The sequence below is a fragment of the Watersipora subatra genome, chromosome 4 (genome assembly GCF_963576615.1).
Source record: "Watersipora subatra chromosome 4, tzWatSuba1.1, whole genome shotgun sequence".
Classification (NCBI taxonomy): domain Eukaryota; kingdom Metazoa; phylum Bryozoa; class Gymnolaemata; order Cheilostomatida; family Watersiporidae; genus Watersipora; species Watersipora subatra.
Genome location: NC_088711.1, coordinates 56,948,838 through 56,973,435, shown reverse-complemented (window position 1 = coordinate 56,973,435; position 24,598 = coordinate 56,948,838). Strand labels below are relative to the sequence as shown.

Sequence of the window (24,598 nt, the reverse complement as noted above, 5' to 3'; positions counted from 1 at the left end):
TCAATAACAATTAATTGTTTCGTTGTTGCTGTAGTGGTTTTGGTGATGGTGTACCTGAGAAGATCGATCATTACAATTATCAAAACTACACTGTGATCCAGTCACAAAGGTCTGAATCTGATCCAATGTTTTCAAATTAGTCCATAGTGTGGTTTACAATCCGACTTGAAGACTAAAGCAATTTGATGAATGATGAGAGTACTTCAGGAACACCGTACTACATAATAGCAGCTATTGTTCTGATATATCAAAGTCTGTTTTTTAATTTTCAAGCTTTACAGTTTTTTCTTGGAAATTTTGAAAGCAACACCATTGAAATAATTAATAGCTGTATCCGGCTAATATGTTTGACTCAAAGCAATTCTTTAGCAATGATGCAATGATGACGACATTGATGCCGTCAGCCTCGGCGTGTTTAGCAAACACGCTGAGGCTGACGGCATCAATGTCGCTATACATGGAGTCCTAGTCTACTTGGACACAAGTAATTACAACTCACCATTCGCTTACGCTTTCTCCAAGCCTTCACCATACTCGTCCGTGAAGCGTAGATCTATTTAAGAAAAATAATTCATAATATTAGTCAACACATTAGTACAACCTTGAAAAAATCAGTTCAACCACTTGCGCATTCAACATTGTGAATTGTAATAACCATAGACTAAAATGAATGTTGATACTATCTATAAAGGATATCGACGCAGTATGTAGTAAATATCGACCGTATATATTGACATGGTATGTAAATAATATCGACACAGTGCATAGTGAATATTAATAGTGTATATTAATAGTGAATATCGACAGTGTATAGCGAATATCGACACACGAGTATAGTGAATATCGACACAGTGTATGGTGAATATCGACAGAGTGTATAGTGAATACCAACACAGTGTATAGTGAATATCGACAGAGTGTATAGTGAATACCAACACAGTGTATAGTGAATATCGACACAGAATGCAGTAAAATGTGATACAGCCTAGAATTAGAACCAATATCACAAAAATAAATGCCTATAGCCTAAATCAACTAAAAGTTATTTTGGTCGAATGCTTATCAGGACATCCGTGACAACATTAAATTTGCAACTAAGTCACCATTCATAGAGTGATCTGAAAGAGGTGACTAGTAAAAGAGTTAATTCCAAGCAGCCAAGCCAGGCGATACACAGACAGGAATAACACTTAACCAGTAGTTAGACTTTGTTGCTAGTGCAATGCCAACAAGAGTTAACCTAGCAAGACATATCACCCGTGCACCTGCCACTACTTGGAGTCTACTAAACAGTTGCTCTATATTCATAGTACTGATGCACAAACCTTACCTTATCCTTTTCTTCCTTCGATATAAGCACCTGACCATCTCTCAACTTCACCAACTTTTCGGTCATCACCTTGCACTAAGCATAACGAAATACTTGAAAACAACAAGAGACACTGCATCAAGAGTTGCCTTACCTTATCTGTCTTCTAAACTTAATAGACAACAGATGAAAAATATATCTAACTTATCTAAACGGCACATAGAAGAAGAAGCGTCATGTATTGATAATTAATACATGATATTATGGAGCTTTCAGCACTAACAATAGAACAAAAAATATATCAACATGCTCATCCTCAAGTAGGCAACATTTTTATTCTAACATTGACTTAAAATCATTCTGTGACGATGAGACCATACTTCCTTCACATTATGTCATTAACCGAATGTTTCCAAAAGACACTGACAGCTTATTTCTACTATTCAATCATGAGACCTCTACTATCCAATCACGTGACTTCAACTATCCAATCACGAGACTTCAACTATCCAATCATTGGCCTTCTACTACCCAATCGTAAGACTCCTACTATCCAATCATCAGTCTTCAACTATCCAATCATCAGTCTTCAACTATCCAATCATTAGTTATATAATATGCCTTCCATCCAATTATTAGTCTTCTATCCATCCCAACATGTTGCTATCTAACAAAATGCTTCCATTATCCACTCGCAAACGTTTTATTAACTGATCAACACACTTCTGCTGTTCAATAAACAGTCTTTACTATTCCCTCACTAACCAATTTGTAAAGTATTAACCCCAGACAAGGCACAAATCATTATTGACTCCTCGCCCCATTCATGATTTCAAGCGAGAGATTTAGACATTTGGAGAAACAGAATCAGGTGCCAAGTCATTGATGAATTGTTAAAGCTCAAAAGGTCAGAAACTGGGAGTCAAGTTAATAGGAATAACAAAGTCACTGACTAGATAAAACCAACAATAATTAGGCGAATAGTGAAAAGTCACATGATCAGAAAAAGCAATTGGTCCGAAGGCCGAGCTAATTAATTTTGTCAACTAAAAACCTTCTACTTTTCGCACTACAACATTAACTGAGGAATAACTTGAGTCTAGATGTAACAGCTACCGCTGCTACTTTAGGCATCTATGCAAACGCGGAATGTTTATATTATAGGGATGAACACTAAAATAGTGTAAATTACCTAATCCGTTCCAAGATCTTCCCAAACTTCCACTTTTGAACATACAAAAAGGAAAAACTAGACTTAACTTTTTTAATTTAGTGACTATAGTATTATTGGTTTGTATCAACAACTTTTCTCTTTTTTAAAGGGGAACACACACCTTCAATGTCAATTTATAACAATTTTTTTAAACAGCAAGGTCTATGCTGCGAAGGAAAAATAATAAAGAATAATTTCATGTCTAAACTAAAATAAAACAAAAATATAACTTTACTACTATAAGGGTGGTGTCTATTTGTTCGTCTGTCTATCTGTCGCCAAAGTTCAAGGTTACGATAAAACATACATTTCGACAAGAGTACAACTTGTGACATTCAGCTTGGTATATTGACACTGTAAAACCTGCACCAATCGATCATGATTAAGTATTTCTGAATAATTATGCACATACTTATTATCTTTGCTTTATCGACAAGCCTGACAATCTCTCACGGCAAACTGGACTGTCAAGATACTTGTATATATATATAATATATATATACTATAATATAATATATAATAAAAATAACCCTCTATATCATTTTCTCTCCAAAGTGCGACAAGAGAAAAAACGATATTTTTAAGGCTAACTACAAGATTCTAATTATTCCAATCGAGTTTCAGAACTTCACTGACTTGACACTTTACCTTATATGGAATATTTTATGCAGTATGAATGTTCTTTTTTACTTAAATTCTTAACATTACGTGGAATTTACGTTATGGGAATGTCTACTGTATGTGTATTTAGCACTTACCTCTTCATCTACATCTTTTAACTTAGCTTTAGCGTCTTTCAGAGTGAGATTGGAGACTAATTTTTTATGTTGGGATGTCAAGTGATTCACCTCGGTCTGTAGTTGCTCATTAAGACGCACAAGCTTTTCTGCCTCAGAATCCATCGCTGCCAACTCTTCTCTGGCAGCTGTCGGTACATTATCCTTTAAATAATTCACATAAAAATGGTGAATTTTAGACGGTCCACAGCCTCGGTCAATATGAAAATATTAAACCATTATGGTCTATTTTTTATATAAATTATTTGTTCATTAACAAGTTGAGAAAAATCTTTACTAGATGGCCAGAAATTCAGCTCAGGTGTTAGTTGTCTCTGACACTAAAGATAGAAACAGAGTCTTATGCATGTATAAAATGTTTATAAATAGAACATAAATGACGAGATGGTGAACAACAGCGTTCTTGATGACAAACTAAAATCCCACGAAAAAAAGTCAATTCATTCAGTTATGCAAATCCAATAATTGAGTTGTCTACTCACGACAAAGAATCCAATAATGATTGCCATGAATAGGACAACTCCTTTATTAGGATTACATAATTGACTAGGCTAGTAGTACATGTAAATAACTAACAGACGACAAACCTGGTTAAACACATAAACCTTCTGCTTGCCATAATTCTTTTCTTTAATGGAACCTTTCTCCGCCAATTGCTCTAATGTTTTCACCACCAGCTGAGGACAACAAAGGATAAATCATCAAAGACAGCCTCACAAATGTTGGAAATGATATCATTTTGAGGTGCAGATCATTTCAAATGCCTCGTACACTTACAAGCCTTGCTTTAGAATTATATGTATGAACAAGTTTAACTGTTTCAACAGTTCTTCATGGTGTATTTGCTAGCAATCGTCTATCCTACTAAACTATATTGTGTACAAGTGCTTCAAATGTTTTAAAGGAATGTATTTTCACAACAACATTACTGAGAATAAAAATATAGATAGGTCAACATGTCAATGCTGTCAGCAGCCAACAAACCGTTTTGCCATATTCCTTGTGAAGATTATTGAAAATATCAACAGCGCTATAAGGTCTGTTCTGCTGCTCCAAATAGGTCAGCACCCCAGCCTGAGCAGTACCTGTAAAAACATATAATAGCTGTGATGATGGAGGGATTTGTTGGAGAGACAGAAAAACAGTGATGTGAAAAGTTGTAGAAGTAAATAGACTTCACCATTACAAATACCCAATTAGGTGATTTTCTAGCCTGAATGATTAAAATATTTCTTTGTTTCACCATTTTAAACTTCTACAGCTTGTAACATGCAAAAGAAAAGTTACCAGGGTTGGCATGAGAAAATCTAATGATTTAAATCGTGAAATTTTCGGAACAGAAATCACAATTTCTTTTACTTTTTTCATAATTTCACAAAAATCAGCATTTCTAGCCAATTTTGTTTTGATGTGTGTGTAACAAGTCTGTAAACACTCTTCTATTAAGAATTAGCAAGTGTGATGGAGACAATTGACTGTGTGTGTAGTACAACGCCACAGAAGGACCTTTGAAGTTAGTACATATGGGTTTATTTAGTAAACCTCTAAGCAATAGCAACTGGTAGTTTTTGCTCACTACTAACTTACATGTAGTTTGCACATTATAATTTTATATTTGTCAAGAATTTGTACATATACTATATATAAGAATTTGTCAAATTAAAGCATGTAAGTCGCTAATACTGAAAAGTGGGTTCACCAGCATTTTGACGTGCAATGCAATACAAAACCAATTTGCATGAGCAAAAATGAGTGAAATAAATTAGATTTGTCAAATAAGTCATAAACACCGAAAATTTTATTTGAATCGGAAAATTGATTAAATCAGAAAAATCCGATTTACATCGAAAAAAACAGCTTTGCATAGAAAAATCCGAGCCTAGCCATGACCCCAAGACTATTTGGGATTTCAAAAATAGTGGTGGGTAAGGTCAGGTTGTTCCACCTAAAATGCAAACAAATAAAAGGGAGCTGTGGTCAGGAAGCAGTTAAGGTACACTACAAAATTGTTCTTATGGGTTAGTTAGACTATTCTACGCCAATTGGTTTAAAACATCCACAAATTGCCACACCAATGCATGACTAGGAGATGTCAAATGACTGTTAGTGGAGCAAATGTAACCACATTCTGTTGTAGAATATTAAATGTAGAAATGTATAATACGCTAGATGTATATTTGCATAGTCAAGGGTGTAGTCACAAAATCTCCGCAGAGAGTTTGGCTGAAATTCTGTTCATTTGACCATGGGCAGTTAATCACCAAACTTTCATGTTTATCTAGCTAAGTTTTGTACACAAAAAGGGTTTAAATTTTCACGAGAGCTACAAATCTAACAAACACATGCGTGAGCAATGAAATTAATAGGTATCCACCTGCATTTTCTTTACCTTTGCTCATACCTGAGAGAGGTGCAGCTGTTGGTTCCTAAAAACAAAAGCTATCTATTATTAGATAGCCACTATATTAACTATGGAGACAATTGTTCATTGTGTGACAAATGAAACACAGGGTGCACTAAGTAGAGCATCGTGACAAAAGTTATTAATAACAGATAAAAAAGTAATGACATAAAACTTACTATTCTGAAATATTAATATTTGTTCAAAACTCCAACAATGTACAAATAATCTAGCCTATAGAATGTTCTAGAACATTTTTACTAAATATTTTAATGTTTTAGACTGTTCATGAATATGTTTTAATGCTTTTATAAGCTCCAATGAGCATCTACATCTTTTTAAATTTCGCTGTCCTTGTGTGTGTTTGTCTGTTAGTCTGTGTAAATGATACGTGTTTCCACATTCTTTGACCAACTCATACAAACTTCACACACATGTTCCATGCCTAGCGCCAGGTAACCAAAACATTGGGTTTCAAAACTGTCTGAATCCTGAAAAACAGCTTTTTAATCACTCACGTGATTAAAAACCCAAGAATACGTATGCATTAAGGACAGTTGACCTCAATGAACCTACTCATGGATAGTTGTTGTGAAAGCAGTCTAGAAATTTGCATTGAGAATCTGCACACGTGCTGCAGGCTATCTGATTGAACTTGAAAGAAATCTCGGATAATGCCGGGATTACTTCTAGCTATAAGCAATGCTAGTAATGTATACATGTCTATATTGTATATATCTATATTAATAAATTCAACTTCATTTTTGTCTGTCTGTTAGTCTGGGTAAATGCTACACGTTTCCACATTGTTAGCCGATTTCCACCAAAGTTCACATGCACATGCTTCTTAGGTCAGTTTCTGTTTTTTTCCTGGTTCTGGTCGAATTCTTGTTCTGCTCGGTCGTTCCAAAACTCCACCTGATTCTTGAGAATCAGCTTCTTGAGAATCAGCTTCTTGAGAATCAGCTTCTTAAACACCCACCTGCAGACTCTCTGATTGAGAATTAGAGAAATCCCAGGCATTGCGGGTTTGACTGCCAGTATATATGGTTATTGGAGCATTGCATGCAATAACCCCTACACATCAAATATGGCTTGCCCACATACAAGTCTCAAGTCAAGTCAACACAAGTCAGTTACACAAAAAGCACACTATTGTAAATGGCTAAAATCTTAAGGATCAAACACTCAGGTCTGTGGTGAGAGACCTGAGTGTTTGGGTAGAGTAAACATTCCCCACTTGTTTGGGTTAACCGGGTTGAGGAAACAATGAGTCAGTATATATATAAATATATAAATCTCAGTTTGTCGTCGTCTGTCGTTCAGTTTATCGAGCTATAGCGATTAGTATCTAGCTATGACAAGTCCATGTTGCAGAAGATTTGTTCTCGGAACCTCCCGTTGGTAACAACTAACTAATGAAGCTACGCGAGATGTAATGAATTCATTGAGCGAGATGCGTCGCAATCCGGGTTTAAACACGCATAGCACTCTGTGTTATGCAATGTCACTAAAGCTTGCTCTCACAGCTCATATTTGTAAGTTTAGCAATACGGATACTAGCTTACTCAAAGTAGCCAATGGCAACTACATTACCTGCCACTGTTTATAAGCCCTTTTTTAATACCCGTGCAACACTGGGCATTCGACTAGTATATATATTGTATATACACTAGTAAGAGTACCTAACGTTGCCCGCTAATTGAAATCATGAACCGCCCTAACTTTGAAGTAATGGTACTTACTTCTGTGAAATAGAGTGTCAATTTTAATGATGCTACACATTCCGTCACAATGAAAATTTAATGCAAACAGGTAAAAAACAGGTGGTATTTTTTAATATTTAAAATTTATGAAGGAAGATGTATCCACGCTAATACATTAATTATTATTTGCATTTCTTGTTCAAATATGATTATATCATAGTAGTTTAGATAATGTTGGATTATGTTTTAGAATTGTCTGCTCGTCTTTATTATTATTCAATTTATATTTTACCCACAATTCTTTTTCTTCTTCCCTTGCTTGATTGTATCCTGATAATGGTGGCTGTATAATAAAAGGACTCAACTATAAATCCCTTATAATCGCGTATAAAACAATAGGTTATGGGCCCAGGAAGACTCTAATATCAAGCAAGCACCATGGATGATAAACTGTCTGTGGATAAACTTACTACGTCCAACTATTCTACATGGAGATTCACACTGAAACATTTGCTCATTGCAAAGGAACTTTATGAACATTGTGATGGTAGTATTGCAGAGCCAACGGAAGGTGCAGATGCTAAGAAAGCTTATATAAAACAATCAGAGAGCTCTTAGTCATATTGTATTGGCGATCAGTGATGAATTCATATATTTGATCACTGAGTGTGAGACACCGAAAGCAGCGTGGGAGAAGCTAGTCTCACTTCGAAAGAGACACACTAGCAAATCGGATATATCTAAAGAAACAATATTTCAGAGCTATCATGCGTGATGGTACATCTATAGAAAATCATCTAAAATATATGAAGGATATTGTAAACAAGCTCACGGCTATCAAAGCCCCGGTGAGCGAGGAAGATCAGGTAGTAACACTGTTGGGCAGTATGCCGAGTAGCTATGCAACTGTCGTGACAGCTTTAGAAGGGCAAAAGCCTAAAACCCTAACATTAGAATTTGTTCAAAACGCGTTACTCAATGAAGAGCAGAAACATGGCGTAAAAGCTGCCGAAATGGATTCTGGTGAAAGCGGCAAGTATGAAAAAACGACTTCAAATTCTGACACTGCCTTATATACCGTCGGAGATAACACGTATGAGAGAAGATGCTATAACTGCAATTCACCATATCACATGGTCAGAGCTTGCACAGCGCAACAGAATAGTCGAGGTAACTACAATCGTGCTAACTACATTCGTGGAAACTATAGTCGCGGAAACTACAGTCGTGGTCAGGGCCGTGGTCGTGGTCAGGGCCGTGGTCAGGCGAATCAGCATGGAGCTAAATTTGTGACTGAATCCCAAGCAACTGAAATTCAAAGTGAGGAGAGTGCTTTTTTAGTAGGAGAAAATATAGAGGCAGCGAAAGAATGGCTCATTGACAGCGGGGCAACTCGTCACATGACTCCTGAAAACGGTGGTTTCAGTACATACACAAAGTTTGACCAGCCTGAGAAAGTTGCTATAGCGGACGGCAGAGTATTGGATGCCATAGGCTCAGGTAACATTATGATATCAGTGTCCGTTAGCCGGAAAGTGAAAAGAAAAGCCACTCTCCACGATGTACTTCATGTACCAGATTTGAAACAAAATCTATTCTCTGTACAGTCGGCCGCTAGTAAGGGTATGATAGTACAATTTGGCCACAGTAGATGTTGGGTTAAGAACAAACTCCACCAAATACATGCTATGGGAACTCTCGTTGGAAAACTTTACTATTTAGATCTGGAGTCGTCTGATCATAAAGCTAATCTAGCGTCGTCGTGTAACGACATATGGCATAAGAGACTCGCTCATATCAATCCTACCAGCATTGGACTTATGAACCGTGAACAGCTTGTTACAGGTGCCGATCTGTCTAACGTAAGTGTAGGTACCATATGTGACCCTTGTGTGGAAGGTAAAATGGCTCGAAAACCGTTTATAGCTAGAGATGGTATAAATCTACTAGAGTGCTAGAACTAGTTCATAGCGATGTATGTGGTCCAATGCAGAATAAATCAATTGGTGGCAGTAGATATTTTGTGAGTTTTATTGATGATTTTAGTAGATTTTCATATGTGTATTTTATCAATGAGAAATCGGATGTATTTTCTGCATTTAAAGAGTTTGAAGCCTTAGTGACCAACCAAACCGGCCAGCCAATCGGAACCCTTCGAACTGACGGTGGAGGGGAATACGTATCAAGCGAATTTGAAGAATACCTGCGCTCTCAAGGTATTCAGCATCAACTAGCCGTTAGATATTCACAACAGCAAAACGGTGTAGCAGAACGGTATAATCGCACTGTATGTGAATTAGCTTGCGCGTTAGTAATCGACGCCGCATTACCGAAACATTTCTGGGCTGAGGCCATTTCAACAGCTGTTTATGTTAGGAATCGTGCCCCCACTACTGCTCACCATGAGCCCGCAACTCCATACCAGCAATGGTACAACTGTAAACCAGATATTAGTAATCTAAGGGTGTTTGGTTCTTTAGCCCATGCTCATGTACCAAGTGAGCTCCGTCAGAAACTGGATGATAAAGCAGAGACAATGATGTTTGTTGGCTATAGCCTTAGATCGAAAGGCTATCGTTTATATAATCCTTCTACTAAGAAAGTCGTAGTACGCCGAGATGTCGTGATACATGAAAATAGGTTAGGGTTACCAGAGTCCGAGACTAACCAATGTGAGGATGAAGACAACTCCGAAAAGCTGACAGTTGAATTACCAGAACCTGAAAATCACTCAGCAGTTACACGAAAATCACAGCGAAACCCCAATCCTATTGTAAGATTCGGGGTTGATGAGTATGTCAATCATGTGGCTTGCCTCACCAGCAATATAACCGAACCACTAACAATGTCAGAAGCTATGTCTAGTCCCCAATCGAAGCAATGGATGAACGCTGCCTCCGAAGAATACACCGCATTAATCGATAATCAAACCTGGACATTAGTAAAACTACCGGCTGGTCGTAAAGCCATTGGTAGTGAGTGGGTGTTCAAAACCAAGTGCAAACCCGATGGAAGCGTGGACAGATTCAAAGCTAGATTAGTAGCCAAAGGGTATAGTCAAGAACAAGGAATAGATTACGATGAAACATTTGCACCAGTAGTGCAAATGTTTCATGTTTGCAAGTGGTCATCACTTCGAGCGCTTCTATCATATGGCACGGATAGAGGCATGTTGATACATCAAATGGACGTAGTAACAGCTTTTCTCAATGATAAAGTTTCTGAGGAATTATTTATGACACAACCTGATGGAATTGTATCGCCTGGAAATGAAGAGTTGGTATGCAAATTGAATCGCTCTCTGTATGGCCTAAAGCAATCATCACGATGTTGGAATCTAGTCCTCGATGAGTATCTGCGGCAGCTTGGCTGCTCTCCTTCGAGCATTGAACAATGTGTCTATGTACGTAACGACCATGGCGATCGAACGATATTAGCGGTCTATGTAGATGATATCGTAATCCTAAGTGACACTGATCAATCGATGAAAATAATCAAAGAATCGTTAAGTTCAAAGTTTCAGATGAAAGACCTAGGGCAACTGCAATTTTGTCTAGGTATAAACACGGAATTCACAGACACCTCAGTGAAGCTGCACCAGAAACATTATATTCAGTAGATTCTTGAGAAGTATGATATGTCCGACTGCAAAAGTGTAGCAACCCCGTTCGCTACAGATATACAACTAGTGAAGGATGACGGCAGTAAATCTGCGGATCACACTCTATATCAATCGATCGTAGGCAGCCTTCTCTACGCATCTACAGCTACACGACCAGACATCACACATTCTGTGGGAGTGTTGTCGAAATTCAATTCCATGCCGACCCAAACGCACCTCACAGCCGCAAAGCGCGTTCTCAGATACTTAAAAGGCACCATGGGCTATGGGATTACATTCAACAAAACTGACACACAACCCGTTGGTTATTCAAATGCTAACTGGGCTGAGAACGACGAATCTAGACACTCGATATCCGGAAATGTTTTTATGTCTAGCAGTGGGTCAATCAGCTGGTTCAGTAAACGCCAATCGACAATCGCTGTCTTCAACAGAAGCCGAGTATATCGCAGCTTTCGAAGCTGCAAAAGAGGCAGCCTGGCTACGGCAATTATTCGTTGACATTACTCGAGAGACATTACCACCAATAGTACTCCGCATAGACAACCAATCGGCCATCAGCATAGCAAACAACACTAACGTTAGTAAGCGCAGCAAGCATATGGATATAAAATATCATTATATTCGACAAGAAGTCCAAAACCACAATATAGTCACAGAATATTGTTCAACTGATGATATGATAGCCGATATCTTCACCAAACCCCTACCTAAAATTCGTTTCGAGAAACTTCGTGTTATGTTAAATGTGGGATAGACGCCTGGCTGGCCGGTAACTAGGAACATTATTATTACAGGGTGTACGCTTCGTATTTGCATACATAATTTTGTTGTGAAATTATCAAAACTATGTGGGAGTGTTCAAATATTATTATATCATAGTAGTTTAGATAATGTTGGATTATGTTTTAGAGTTGTCTGCTCGTCTTTATTATTATTCAACTTATATTTTACCCACAATTCTTTTTCTTCTTCCCTTGCTTGATTGTATCCTGATAATGGTGGCTGTATAATAGAAGGACTCAACTATAAATCCCTTATAATCGCGTATAAAACAATATTTCTAGCCATGGAGTATGTTCCAATGCAAATTTAAAACTTTAAATGTAGCTATTCCTTGAATGAAGCATCTACTGTAACTTGATGTTAATTCTTGCCTAGTAATTTCACTGAACTCAGATCTTTTGTTTGCTTGTTGATTCATATCAATAATGAAATAGAAACTGAGGTCATTTTTCTTGGAAAGGCAGTGATGAGCCTATTCTATGATACACTTGTTCTTGCGTCTTAAAAGTTGGTATAATGCAGGCTCAGATGCATCATTGTACTCAATGAACAACATTTAAAAACATATTTTAAATCAAGTTGAAAAAAATGCTTCAATTCTAAACTGTTGCGAAAAAGAAGACTATAAAGATTAAGGAAAATCAAAAAATAACCAGAGTTTAACCGGGCCTTTTATTTTTTTCTCCACAATTCGTGCATGTAATGTTCATGCTACGGACTTGTATAGTTGGTTCAGAGCTGCAGTTGTGGCTAGGAACACATGAAAAGGCAAAAATACCATGTAGTAATGCCCCCATGATGTTGAAGGTTATTCCTTTTCTCTGTGCAAAGTCCTTGTAACCATTGATCATTTGACTACGCTTAGATTCATGGCTTTTTCTGTTCTCTCCATATTGCAATATTTTTAATTTCCGTTCAACAGGTTATTTTTGACTCTGTTGAGCTATTCCTATGTTTTTTTTGTTCAAGCCTTTTGATAGATTCTTTACGGAATCCATTTTGATGAGTCTGAGTCAGCTCAAGCTTTGTGCTTCATTATTTTTAGCAGTTCTTTGAGTGTCATTCCTTTCTGCAATTTTTTAAACAGTTTTATTTTGATTAACTTGTGAGCTTTTGTTCTTAAATTTTTGCCATTGTCTATTCTGAGGTTTCTTTGCTTCGAAGTTAGCAATTCCTTTTTTCATTCTTTGAACTTCCTAAGTTCATGTTCCTGTGCTATTATGCTATGTAGCTGAAAACTTTCATGACTATATGAGAAAGCTAACTGATGTGCTGATAACTGCATTGATTTTGGGTGTTCAAGCCTCACTTCGTTTTCCTATGACTTGGTTGAAGGTTATGCAATACAACCTCGGCCTAATCTAAAGTCCGTCTTATTAATCAACATGTTACATGGTAGCATCTTTTAAACAATTATACCCAAAGGATATTCAAAGCATTTTCAACAACTATTTGCAATTATTTGAAAATATTGCTATCTCTGAAATTCTGAGAATATGGCTGATGGAGATCAACCTGCTCAAGCACCAATCCAGCAAAGAGCATCACCAACAAGGATTGATTCGCCAGGTAACTTTGACATTTCAGATCCTGGTAAATGGACAAAGTGGAGAGCTAGATGGCTGAGATACAGAAATGCTAGTAAAACGAATGAATATCCTGTCAGGGAACAGCTAGATACCCTATCTATTCTCTTGACGAACAGCCTGAAGGTATTATTCTATCAGGTATCTATTCTATCGGTATTCCTAAATACACATATGATAACATTCTGGGAGCATTTGATGACTATTTGGGTGTCACAACAAATATCACCGTTGAAAAAGCCAAATTCAACAATCTCACTCAGAATGGAGATGGTATAGATATATTCATAAACTATATCGGCAAGCAGAGTATGGTAATTATGCCGCATTATGTGAAGAACTGATCGGACGCAGAATAGTCGTTGGGGTCGATGATGACCAACTTGGCGATAAACTACAGTCCGAACCAGATCTCATGCTGGCTACTGCAGTGCAAATTAGTGAAAGGTATGAAGCTGCAAAAGATGCTAAAACAATTGTTTGTCCTACTATGGGTCCGGTGAAAATTGTAAGATACAGCCACAGTAAACTAAACCATAATACTAGCCAAAACAAATCTCCCTTTAAATTCGACAGCAAGTAAGCAAAGGGTAACAGATGTGAAAGTCTTAATGCTCACAATTAATTTGAATATCCAGCTCACAAATCAAATTGTCAGCATTGTAAAAAACTTCGACATTGGGAGACAAGTCATTGAATGCGCTGAAGATGATGATAATGCAATATAATGGATAATGCGGTGAAATAAATTCTCAGAAAGGGAATGACAAGCCATAGAGAGCTTCTCTACTCATCAAATTTGGTCACAGCAAGAGCATCTAGGGCAGTTCAAACTAAGTTCCGGCGCAGATGTAACGGTGGGTGTTGTGCAGGCATATCAAGATGATTAGAAATATCTTCAACTGTAAGATAAGAGACTTTTCGGCCTCTAGCCGAAGCCCACCCTAGAGTTGACCATAAGTCTATTCGTGAGAAAATCTACATTATGAAGCCAGAATACAAACTTATTGAATAAACATGCATGTGTATTTCTTGGTCTCATGCAGAGCAACACTAAATTTATTTACAACATTGATACTAGCGATGATAAATATGTGAAGTTTGGTTATGAGTTTTCTAATATGTTCTCAGGTTTGAGCAAACTAAATGTCACTAAACCCTACAGAATCCAGTTGAGGTACGATGTGAAACCCACAGCATTTCACACACCATATGAAGTGTCTCAACCACGATCCCAATAGTAAAAAAAGTTTGACGACATGGAGAGTAAAGGTATTAATATCTAAAGTAACAGTCCCTACCGACTAGTGTTCTCGTATGGTACAAGTACCAAAAGAAGACCCTACTCAAACTCACATATCGCTAATCTGACAAGACTCAACAAAACAGTAAAGCGTGCCACCCATCCCAAAGGTTTTGTAGAAAATACCCTAGCTAAATTCATAACAAAATTAGACGCTTACTCAGAATATTATCAGCTACTATTAAAAAACAACTTCCAATTGTTAACAACAATCATCACTCCATTCGGACGTTATTGCTACAACTAAGCGCGTTTAGTCAGGGCAGGTGACATATTTCAACACATTTTCAATGTATGTGAGAGAGTAGATAGTGTAGTGCGCCACCTGAACGATATTCTAGTGTTCAGCGTCAACAGTGAGGAAGAACTAGATAAAAAAGAATGTAAAATGCTGCAATGTCTCCGAGAAGCTGGGATGACTCGAAACCTTGAAAATGCTTATTCAGCAAAACCTCTGGAAATTCTTAGGACATGCCAACAGCGAGCAAGGCATAAATCCAGATCACATATAGATTATTTTAGAATTACTCGACCTTACATGTATCAGAGAGGTAGTCATTTCTTGGATCTGTGAACCAACTAGGTAAATTCTCTCCTAAGATTTCCGACCTAACCAAACCATTATGTACGTTATTTAGTCAGGAAAAATAGACATGGAATACCAACATGACAAAAGCCGTAAAAAACATTAAAATGGACCTTTTCAAAACCTTCTGTCTAGGATGGTATGATGTTACAAAACCAATTGTTATCATGAATGACGTCTCAAATGTAGGACTAAGAAACGCACTGTTTCAAATAGTCTGACAGCCAACATCGAACCAATGCACCTAAGTCAAGACATCTTATTGACACTGAATTTAGATGGTCACCTATCGAGCTAGAAATGTTAGGAATAGCTTGAGCCTGCTCAAAGTTTAAATTGTACATTTTAGGATATCCAGACAACAATTGAAACCGACTCCAAACCACTCATATCGATCTTCAACGTAAAAGCCGTCAACAACCTCATAATTAAAATCCAAAGACAACGACTCCAAACACTGAAATGTGACTGTTCACTGTGACAAGCGTACCTGGCAAGAAAAACAGCATACCGTTTAACCTTTTTTGAATGCCATGGCGCTCTATATTTTGACCCTTCTCTTATAGAGGTGACGTTCAAATAAAGTGTGGTGTATTTGTTAAATAACTCGTCAGAATTTTGGGAAGATAAATATAACTCAATCACAGGCGAAGCGAATGTCTAATATTTTGCATTCTCTTTCAAGCGGAGCGACATTAATCCCTTCGGATGCAAGAAATCTGCAGCCACTTACCCCTACCTATCGTAAATCTCTAAACAAAGATGTAATGGAAAACTGCAAACTATCTCAACAGTTGATATGTATTACTTGCAATTAACCGATGATAATTGTATAGCCAAAGTTGCAATTTGTTGAAGCTTTCAATTTTTATTTCATTCTAAATTTGAAGGCATATTCATATTTTACAACTACATTTAACAATGTTAAATAAAAGCTCACTGCATTCATTGATATGTGTGCTAGAGTGTGCAGCCAAAACTGGATTTTTATGGCAATAGAAGAGGAGTTATGAGCTTTAGATGAATGATGTTGGGTCTAGATAGCCTCAATAATGCTATAAAATAATATGCTACAAATCTGCAAAATTATAAATCATGTAATAATAATCTATCAAACGCTAAAAAAATATATATTCAAAAACAAGTGACATAAACAAACCACATTTATAACACATGTAGAAGCAAAAATTAACATTATTAAAACAAAATTACTTGCATCATTTGCTCGATCAGCTGGTTTTTATTGTTACTTTCGTTTGCAACCTTTCAAAACGTTTGCGTTCTTCTGTCTGTTCATTATCTTCCACGGTCTCTCTTTTTGCACTGTTGAACCAGTTAATATTAGCGTCAAACAATTTTTTTAGTAGAGCAAAACTTTTACACATTGCAATTTTGAATAAACAGTTCGTGAAAATAACGAGAAACCGCATGTAATCTTGCACATGCATGCTAAGCAGAAAATAGACGACTTGTTAAAGAGATAGATTTAGTCACTGAATCTACAATCTCAACACTGCCTGCAAGTGAACATCATCTGAACAAACTTAAAATCAAACTGTAGAAAGACACGACTCTTCGATAGGTAATAAATTTCATAAACTATAGATGGCCCGGTTATCGTCAGATGTCGAAACCAACCTTAAACAATACTAGAAAGACAAATATGAATTTACATTTGTAAACAATCTACTTTTAAATGTCAACAATCTGAAAGGAGTGACATACTGTAACTGGTTCATACTGGCCATCCAGGAATCCAAAAAGGCAGAGAACGAGCCCGTCAACGTGCATGGTGGTTTGGCATATCACCAGAAGCAACTGAGATGGTGAAAACTGCAGAATATGCTATAACACTAATCAGAATGCCATGCACCTCTCAAACCGACAACATTTCTAGACAGACCATGGCAACGCATAGCTACATATCTATTTCACTACAAGAACAATAATTACACAATAGCGGTGGACTATTATGTGAGAAACAGAGCTCTCGCATCTCACCAGCATAACAAGTACAGCTGTGATTAACTCTCTGAGATACATTTTCGGCAGATACGGGTTACCAGAAACAGTGATATCAGTTAATGTACCTTGTTAAAGCAGCCAGGAAATCAAAGAGTTTGCTGTAGAGTATTGCTTCAAAAGCATCACCAGCTCTCTTCAATATCCTCAAGCAAATGATGAAGCAAAGAAGTGTGTACAAACTATACAAAATCTCATAGTCAGCAGTTGACCCATATCTTGATCTACTCTCCTACCGCAACACACCGATACACAGAGAATATTCTCCAGGAGAGATGTTGATGGGCAGACGACTCTGGACTGATTTACCAACAGGTCCGAACACTCTAGTCTTGTACACTCCAGATCATGGCCTCATCGCTAAAAGAGACCGCGACAATAAAATCAAAATGAAATATACTTTTGAAGTTCTCCCAATTTTAAGGAGCTACCCAAACTCAGCTTGGGTGAATGAGTATACATCAAGTCTATGGTGACCTCGACAAACCTGGTACAGTGACAAAAAACCTACCCAGCATAATCAATAATGACGCTGAAGCAGTCCATAGAAACTGACGCTCATTATTTGTTTTACTAAACCCGCCGTCAAGTACTCAATCACTTGTGATCCTGCAACCACCTGGTGAAACAGCAGTTACAAACCATTCACCAGAAACACCGCAAACATTTAACATTTCAAGTTAAATAACTGGAAGCAGGCTCAGAGAACATTGAAATGATGTTTATATGATGTTTAAATGATATATAGTCATTTTTCTTATTATTGAGTTTAGTCCCCTCCTGTTGGGTCCAGAGGTTATATTGTAAGAAATCGGGTTTTGGGTGGTTGCGTTGGGTTCAGCGCACTCAGCTGGTTTAAGCAGAGCACAAGTGAGTTGGCTTCAGCTCCCTCCTGTTGGGTTCAGCAGGTTGTACTATAAAAAGTGTTGGGTTTAGCTCAGACTGTTAGTTTCAGCTCTGGAGCACAAATGAGTTGGTTTCAACACCCTCCTGTTGGGTACAGCAAGTTGTACTGTAGGAACCGTTGGGTTCAGTGCATTCTGTTGGCATCAACATAGCACAAATGAGATGGTTTCAGCTTTTTCTTGCTGGTTTTAGCAGGTTGTACTATTGAAAGCGTTGGACTTGTGCAGCATGCCATCCTTGATTCGAGTTGTCTGCCCATCCCAGTAGTAATCAAGAGAAAACAACAAATAGTTAAATGCTTATTTTATATATTAGACCTACAGTATGTTCTGTTGCATAGACATGTAATACTTGCTGTTCTTTTTATTATACATTATAGTCTGTTTTTTGTAACCAGATATTCTGTATATATGCTCTATCTCTTTGTTAAGAATATTAGAACAATGAGCAATGTTATCTGTTAATTCACATAATTAATTCGTTAATTGACAATCAATTGAACAACAACATTTTTATATGCTCCTGTGTATATTTGGGATTATACAATATGTCAATTAGACAAGCGCCGGAGCATGCGCTCTGGGTCATGTTTTGGAGCAGACATGATTTCACTTGGATTCTCTGAGTTGCTCTAAATATACTTGAATCCTTCCATACATGCAATACTGTCAGTCGTCAGATCACATAGTGATCATTACATGGCCTCGTAGACAACAAAGAACCAGCACAAACTAGCATAGATGACCGCTATTCCAGACTTCTCATGATAATATTATATTGAGACAGACTGCTACTGTAACGCACGAGTGCCACAAGCAACGGGTGAACTAGTACGGGCAGCTGGTTCAGCGTATTTGACAGCTGAGCTAAGTATTAGTATTTAATCAAGCTTATCCCCTCATGCAATGTTATAAGGAACCTTGAGGTTGAAAGTTAGAACTCTAAGTAGGTAATAACGATACGCTACTTCTAGAATAAGTAGTAATAGTAACTTGTAGTAATAGAGTGAGTGCATATTCTGCTCTTGTGTTTTTTTGTTGGTTACAGACTTGAACAGCTTCATTAGTGTTGTTGTTTTGCATATCTTTAATTAGAGAGACCTTAGGACTCCTGACCAGTTAGATTTTGCAAACGCTTCCGATGCATGGGAAGATTGGCATAGGCCTTTTTTGCGCTAAAGGTCGGCCAGTAGCCTTATAGATAAAGATCAACAGAAAAAAATATATAATTTAGTATATGTTATGGGCTCAAAAGCTGAAAAAATAATGCCACAGATTACCTCTAAAGCAGTCAAAGGTACTGAAATAGCCGTGGACACATTGTTTATCAGAACCCTGAATGGATTTACGAATTATTTCTAGCTTAGAGACAATGCGATTCAATTCAGTATATTATTTTCGAACCGGGTGCAGGCCCTGGAAGAGACTAATGAGGAGCTCATAAGAGCATTGTATGAACCGCTGGCTAAGTGTGGATGGCCTGAGGAGCAACAAAATTTGATGCTGCGTGCCAAAATTTTTGCTGAAATGAGTGACAAAAAATTGTCTCATGAGCCTCAGCTGAATGAGGGTGTGACTTTAGATCAAATGAAAATGAGAGCCAAAGATATAATACTAAGAAACCAAAAGGCGGCGATAGATGGTGAACTAACGGGCAGCCAGGCGGCAGTTTCAGCAATTACTAAAGGCACGGAAAGAAATAAAACTCAAGAAGATTAACAATGTAGTAGACCGTAGATACTGTGGATCATTGTCACAGTGTGTGCTCACACTGAATGCTAATGACTCTACCAGCCCTACAGTAGCCGAGTCAGCTTATCCTATTATTATAAGATTAGTTATGCTAGCTATGTTTGGGCTAGCTATGTTTGCCAGTTGCTTGCACACATCCTATGCATACAGTTCATTACAGTTCATACAATATAACATTATTAACTTACAATTCCTGGCTTTATGATATGGTGTCAGGACGGGATTTTTGAGGAGAACGAAAAGAAAACATGGCAGAAGGAGGGCTCAAGCTGCCGGCAAGTTTTGTAAATTCTACAGACAATCCCAGCAAGACTAGTAGAAGTTGGAAAGCATGGCTCGAGCAATATGATTTTTATATGATAGCAACAGAAAAGACTAAAAAGGATGGAGAAATACAAGTAGCGACTTTATTGACACTGCTTGGCGCACAAGGCCAAGAAATATTTCGAACACTGAACATAGCAGATCGAAAAGACATTGCAGAAGTAAAGAAAGCGTTCACTGAACACTTCAACCCTCAGGTAAAGACAGTCTTTGAGCGATTCAAATTTCACAGCAGAGTTCAGAAGCAAGGCGAGCCATTCGAAAGCTTTGTGACAGCACTTCGAGACCTCATCACAACTTGTGAATTCCATGCTGATGAGAAAGACAAAGCGCTAGTGGATCGAATTGTAGCAGGTATATCGTCCAAGTTGGTTCGTGAGGATATATTCAACTTGCCAGGCAATCCTACATTACATGAGGTTATCTCAGTATGCCAACGTAAAGAGGCTACCACGCAATACCTCAGAGAAATGAACCACACGACAGATGGTGTTAATGCCATACGAAGTGTCGTACCCCCACAACAGAAAGTATCCATGTCAGAGAGCAAGAGCCCAAACCTACAATCGGATAGAAAATATAGAACTGGACTGTTACAAACGATAAAGAACTGTAAATACTGTGCTATGGAACATCAACGAGGAAGGTGCCCAGCTTACGGAAAGGTGTGCAGGAAATGTTCCCGTAAAAATCACTTTTCCACTGCATGCTTATCTTCACGAGATAACAGCAACAACACTGCCAATGAGGTATCGGAACCTGACAACGTTAATACCGGAGACATTGCATTTGCCATCAATGACGGAAGAGAATGGACAATCAATGCTAAGTGCAATGGTAAGCCATTACGATTAAAAGTGGATACGGGAGCATCATGTAATGTAATTTCACAGACTGTACTAGCCAGCGTAAATAGTCAGGTGACAATTGTCAAGCATGCTAGATCATTAGTGTCTTTTAGTAGACATGCACTTGATGTATTAGGCAAGGTTATGTTACTGGTGGATGTTAGCAATAAGTATCATACAGTGGAGTTTATAGTCGTTAAAACTGATACAAACATGGCAACTTTATTGGGGCTGCCCAGTTGCATTGAGCTTGGGTTGGTTGATAGGGCTGATTCCGTCACAGATGAGGTAGCTAAAAAATTCACTGATGTGTTCAATGGTCTTGGCAGGTTGCCATGTAAGCATGCTTTGCAACTAAAAGAAAACGCTCAGCCTGTTATACAAAGTGCTAGGAGGGTCCTATTTAGACTAAGGGATAAACTAAAGTTCACGTTACAATCTATGGAAAGTGAGGGCACAATAGCTAAAGTAAGACAAGCAACTGACTGGGTGCACCCTATAGTAAACATACTGAAACCTGACGGGTCACTCAGGATTTGTCTAGACCCTACACAGTTAAATAAAAATCTAAAACGCGAACATTTCGCATTACCAACAGCTAGTGAAATATTTGCTAAGCTTTCGAAGTCTCGAGTATTCACTACGTTAGATGCAACCTCAGGATTTTTGCAGATTGAATTAGATGAGGCTAGCAGTTTGTTGACGACTTTTGCCACTCCATTCGGTAGATATCGATTTCTTAGATTGCATTATGGAATATCCTCTAGTCCTGAGATATTTTGTCGGACTGTGTCGGAATTATTTGAAGACATTGAAGGAGTGGAATGCTACGTAGATGATTTGTTGATTCATGCAGCGACTGAAACCGAGCATGATAAAATCTTAGAGTTGGTATTGCAGAGATGCAGGGATTGTAATCTGAAATTGAAAGAGTCGAAATGCAATTTTAGGCAGTCTGAGTTGAAATATCTAGGTCACGTTATAGGCGATGGTACTATCAGGGCCGATGTCCGTAAGGTGGAGGCAATTACAAAAATGCCAAAACCAGAGTGTAAAGATGACGTCAGTAGGCTTTTAGGAATGGCCACATATCTAGCTAAGTTCTGTCCGAATCTGTCGGAAGTTACCACCCCACTGCGCGAGCTAACTAAAAAAGGTGTAGAATGGTCCTGGAGCGAAGCAGCTGAGCAGGCGTTTGAGAAACTAAAATTCCTCGTATCATCTAGCCCAACGCTAAAAATGTTTGATCCAGAATTGCCAGTTACCCTATCAGTTGATGCCAGTCAGTTTGGCATGGGAGCAGTAATAATGCATGCAGGCCAACCAATAGAATATGCCAGTTGCTCCCTTACGGAAACACAGAGAAAATATGCGCAAATTGAGGAGTACCTCGCGATTCAATATGGTCTGAGGCGGTTTCATCAGTACATATACGGGCAGCATGTCATGATAGAAACAGACCATCTTCCACTAATTGGAATAATGAAAAAGGGTTTAAATGAGCTTAGCCCTAGATTGATGCGCATGAGACTACGCAATCAAGGATACGATTACACTTTAATTCATAAACCAGGTAGAGACCTAATTTTAGCTGATACATTGTCACGTGCATTTCTTCCTAGCTGCGGTGCTGAGGCTAATAAACTTGAAGCACTAGATCATGATCAGATTGATTCAATAACCACAGGCATTATCACACAGCCTCTGTTCAAGGAAAAGTTGAGTCAGGCAACGAAACTAGATCCCACAATGCAGATACTAGCGTCATACATAAAGCATGGTTGGCCAATGACTAAACATGCTTGCCTTGAACCACTAAAACCTTACTGGAATGTAAAGTCTGATCTCACAATGCATAATGACCTGTTACTGTGCCGGGCCCAGATTGTTATTCCTATAGCAATGAGGAAAACGGTGTTGGACCAAATACATGCTGGTCACATGGGAATTAGTAAATGTACTGAGCGAGCCAAAGGTGCAGTTTATTGGCCAGGCTATTTAGGTCAGATTAGAGGTTTGATAGAATCGTGTTGTTTGTCAAGAATACATGAGATCAAACAGTCAGTATAGCCTTGAACCATATGAGATCCCAGAATACCCTATGCAATCGGTTAGTATGGACATTTTCCACCTCGATGGCAACGATTATTTGGTAACGGTAGATCGATACTCGAAGTGGCCAGCCTGCTATCAATTAAAAACTTCTCAGTCTTTAGAAGACATAGATTGATTAAAAAGGCAGTTCATCGACTTTGGTCGGCCTGAAACCTTGGTCAGTGACAATGCGTCATATTTCACATCTTATGAATTTAAATGCTTCATTGAGGATAATGGCGTTAAACACATAACTGCCTCTCCCTATCATTCACGCTCTAACGGGTTGGCCGAACGCATGAATCAAACCATCAAAAACAGCCTCAGAAAGGCGTTGATATCTGGTCAGACATTGTGTGATGTTTTGGCCACATTACGGTCAACTCCATTGGGTGACCAACTCCCATCTCCGGCAGTTTTGCTACAGGCTCGAAATTTAAGAGGACAATTACATTGCCTACCTCACCAACTCAAGCCCCAAGGACTGCATCTAGGGGAAATACACAGTCGCTTTGTTAAAAGACAATCACAAGCTATATTTCAGAACAACACAGCTACCCTTCCCACTGAGTATTGCGTAGGAATGAAAGTTTGGTGTAAACTAGGCCATAGAAAGTGGGCAGAAGGTGTTATTGTTGAACACGCGGAAACGCCTCGAAGTTACTACATCAAATTATCGGATGGCAAAGTTTTCAGGTGCAACATAAAATCTCTGAGACCTAACCGATCTTCTCATGCCTATAATAAAACCTCGATTAATGATCACATTGATAAACAACAGAGGCTCGTTGAAAGTACTAATTCTGATAGAACCTTGATTAATGATAACCTTGATAAACAACAGAAACTGGTTGAAAGTACTAATTCTGATAAAACTTTGGTTCCGGTCCAGTCTGCTCAGCAAAGTCAGTTAGCTGTTGTTCCCAATTCTGTTGACCAGAGTGGCACCGCCACTCCTGCAGCGACAGGTGCAACCAATCCTAATCAAATGAGTTCAAGCTTTTCCTCAGTTGTCACTAGGTCGGGAAGAGTGTCCAAACCACCCACTCGTTTAGGTTTCTCTTGATTAGGACAATTATTGTAAGCTACATCCACCAGATTTTTGTGTCTTTCTAGTTAAAAATAAATCATGTTTTGTTTTTGGTGTGGTTTTGGACTAAGAGTCAATTTCTACCAAGAATCAGATTTTGTACAATTGTGTTTTGCAATCAACTTCTATTATTTTAAACTGTTATGCAGATATGTTATTTTTCTGTAAGTGTCTGACTTGTGATATTTTAGAGCAGTTTGAATTGTAACAACTAAAAGAGGAAGATGTCACAGTGTGTGCTCACACTGAATGCT

General features: G+C 38.1%; 2 protein-coding genes across 2 annotated transcripts in view; one reads left to right on the top strand and one right to left on the bottom strand.

Annotated features, from left to right (window-relative positions):
- LOC137393471 (homologous-pairing protein 2 homolog) overlaps nt 1–24,598 on the bottom strand; it is a 42,525-nt gene that overhangs the window by 957 nt on the left and 16,970 nt on the right. Inside the window, exons 2-7 of the mRNA XM_068080040.1 lie at nt 5,694–5,745; nt 4,304–4,404; nt 3,907–3,996; nt 3,281–3,463; nt 1,331–1,405; nt 500–553 (exon numbers count right to left, since the gene is read on the bottom strand). Coding sequence (XP_067936141.1) covers nt 500–553; nt 1,331–1,405; nt 3,281–3,463; nt 3,907–3,996; nt 4,304–4,404; nt 5,694–5,718 — 528 coding nt within the window. The 5' untranslated portion in view covers nt 5,719–5,745. The remainder of the gene's footprint in view (nt 1–499; nt 554–1,330; nt 1,406–3,280; nt 3,464–3,906; nt 3,997–4,303; nt 4,405–5,693; nt 5,746–24,598) is intronic.
- LOC137394384 (uncharacterized) lies at nt 11,064–11,549 on the top strand. The gene has a single exon (XM_068081098.1). The coding sequence runs from the start codon at nt 11,064–11,066 to the stop codon at nt 11,547–11,549; it is 486 nt and encodes a 161-aa protein (XP_067937199.1).

Coding starts and splice junctions, on each gene's coding strand:
- LOC137394384 (XM_068081098.1), top strand. CDS start 11,064: ATGTCCGACTGCAAAAGTGTAGCAACCCCGTTCGCTACAGATATACAA.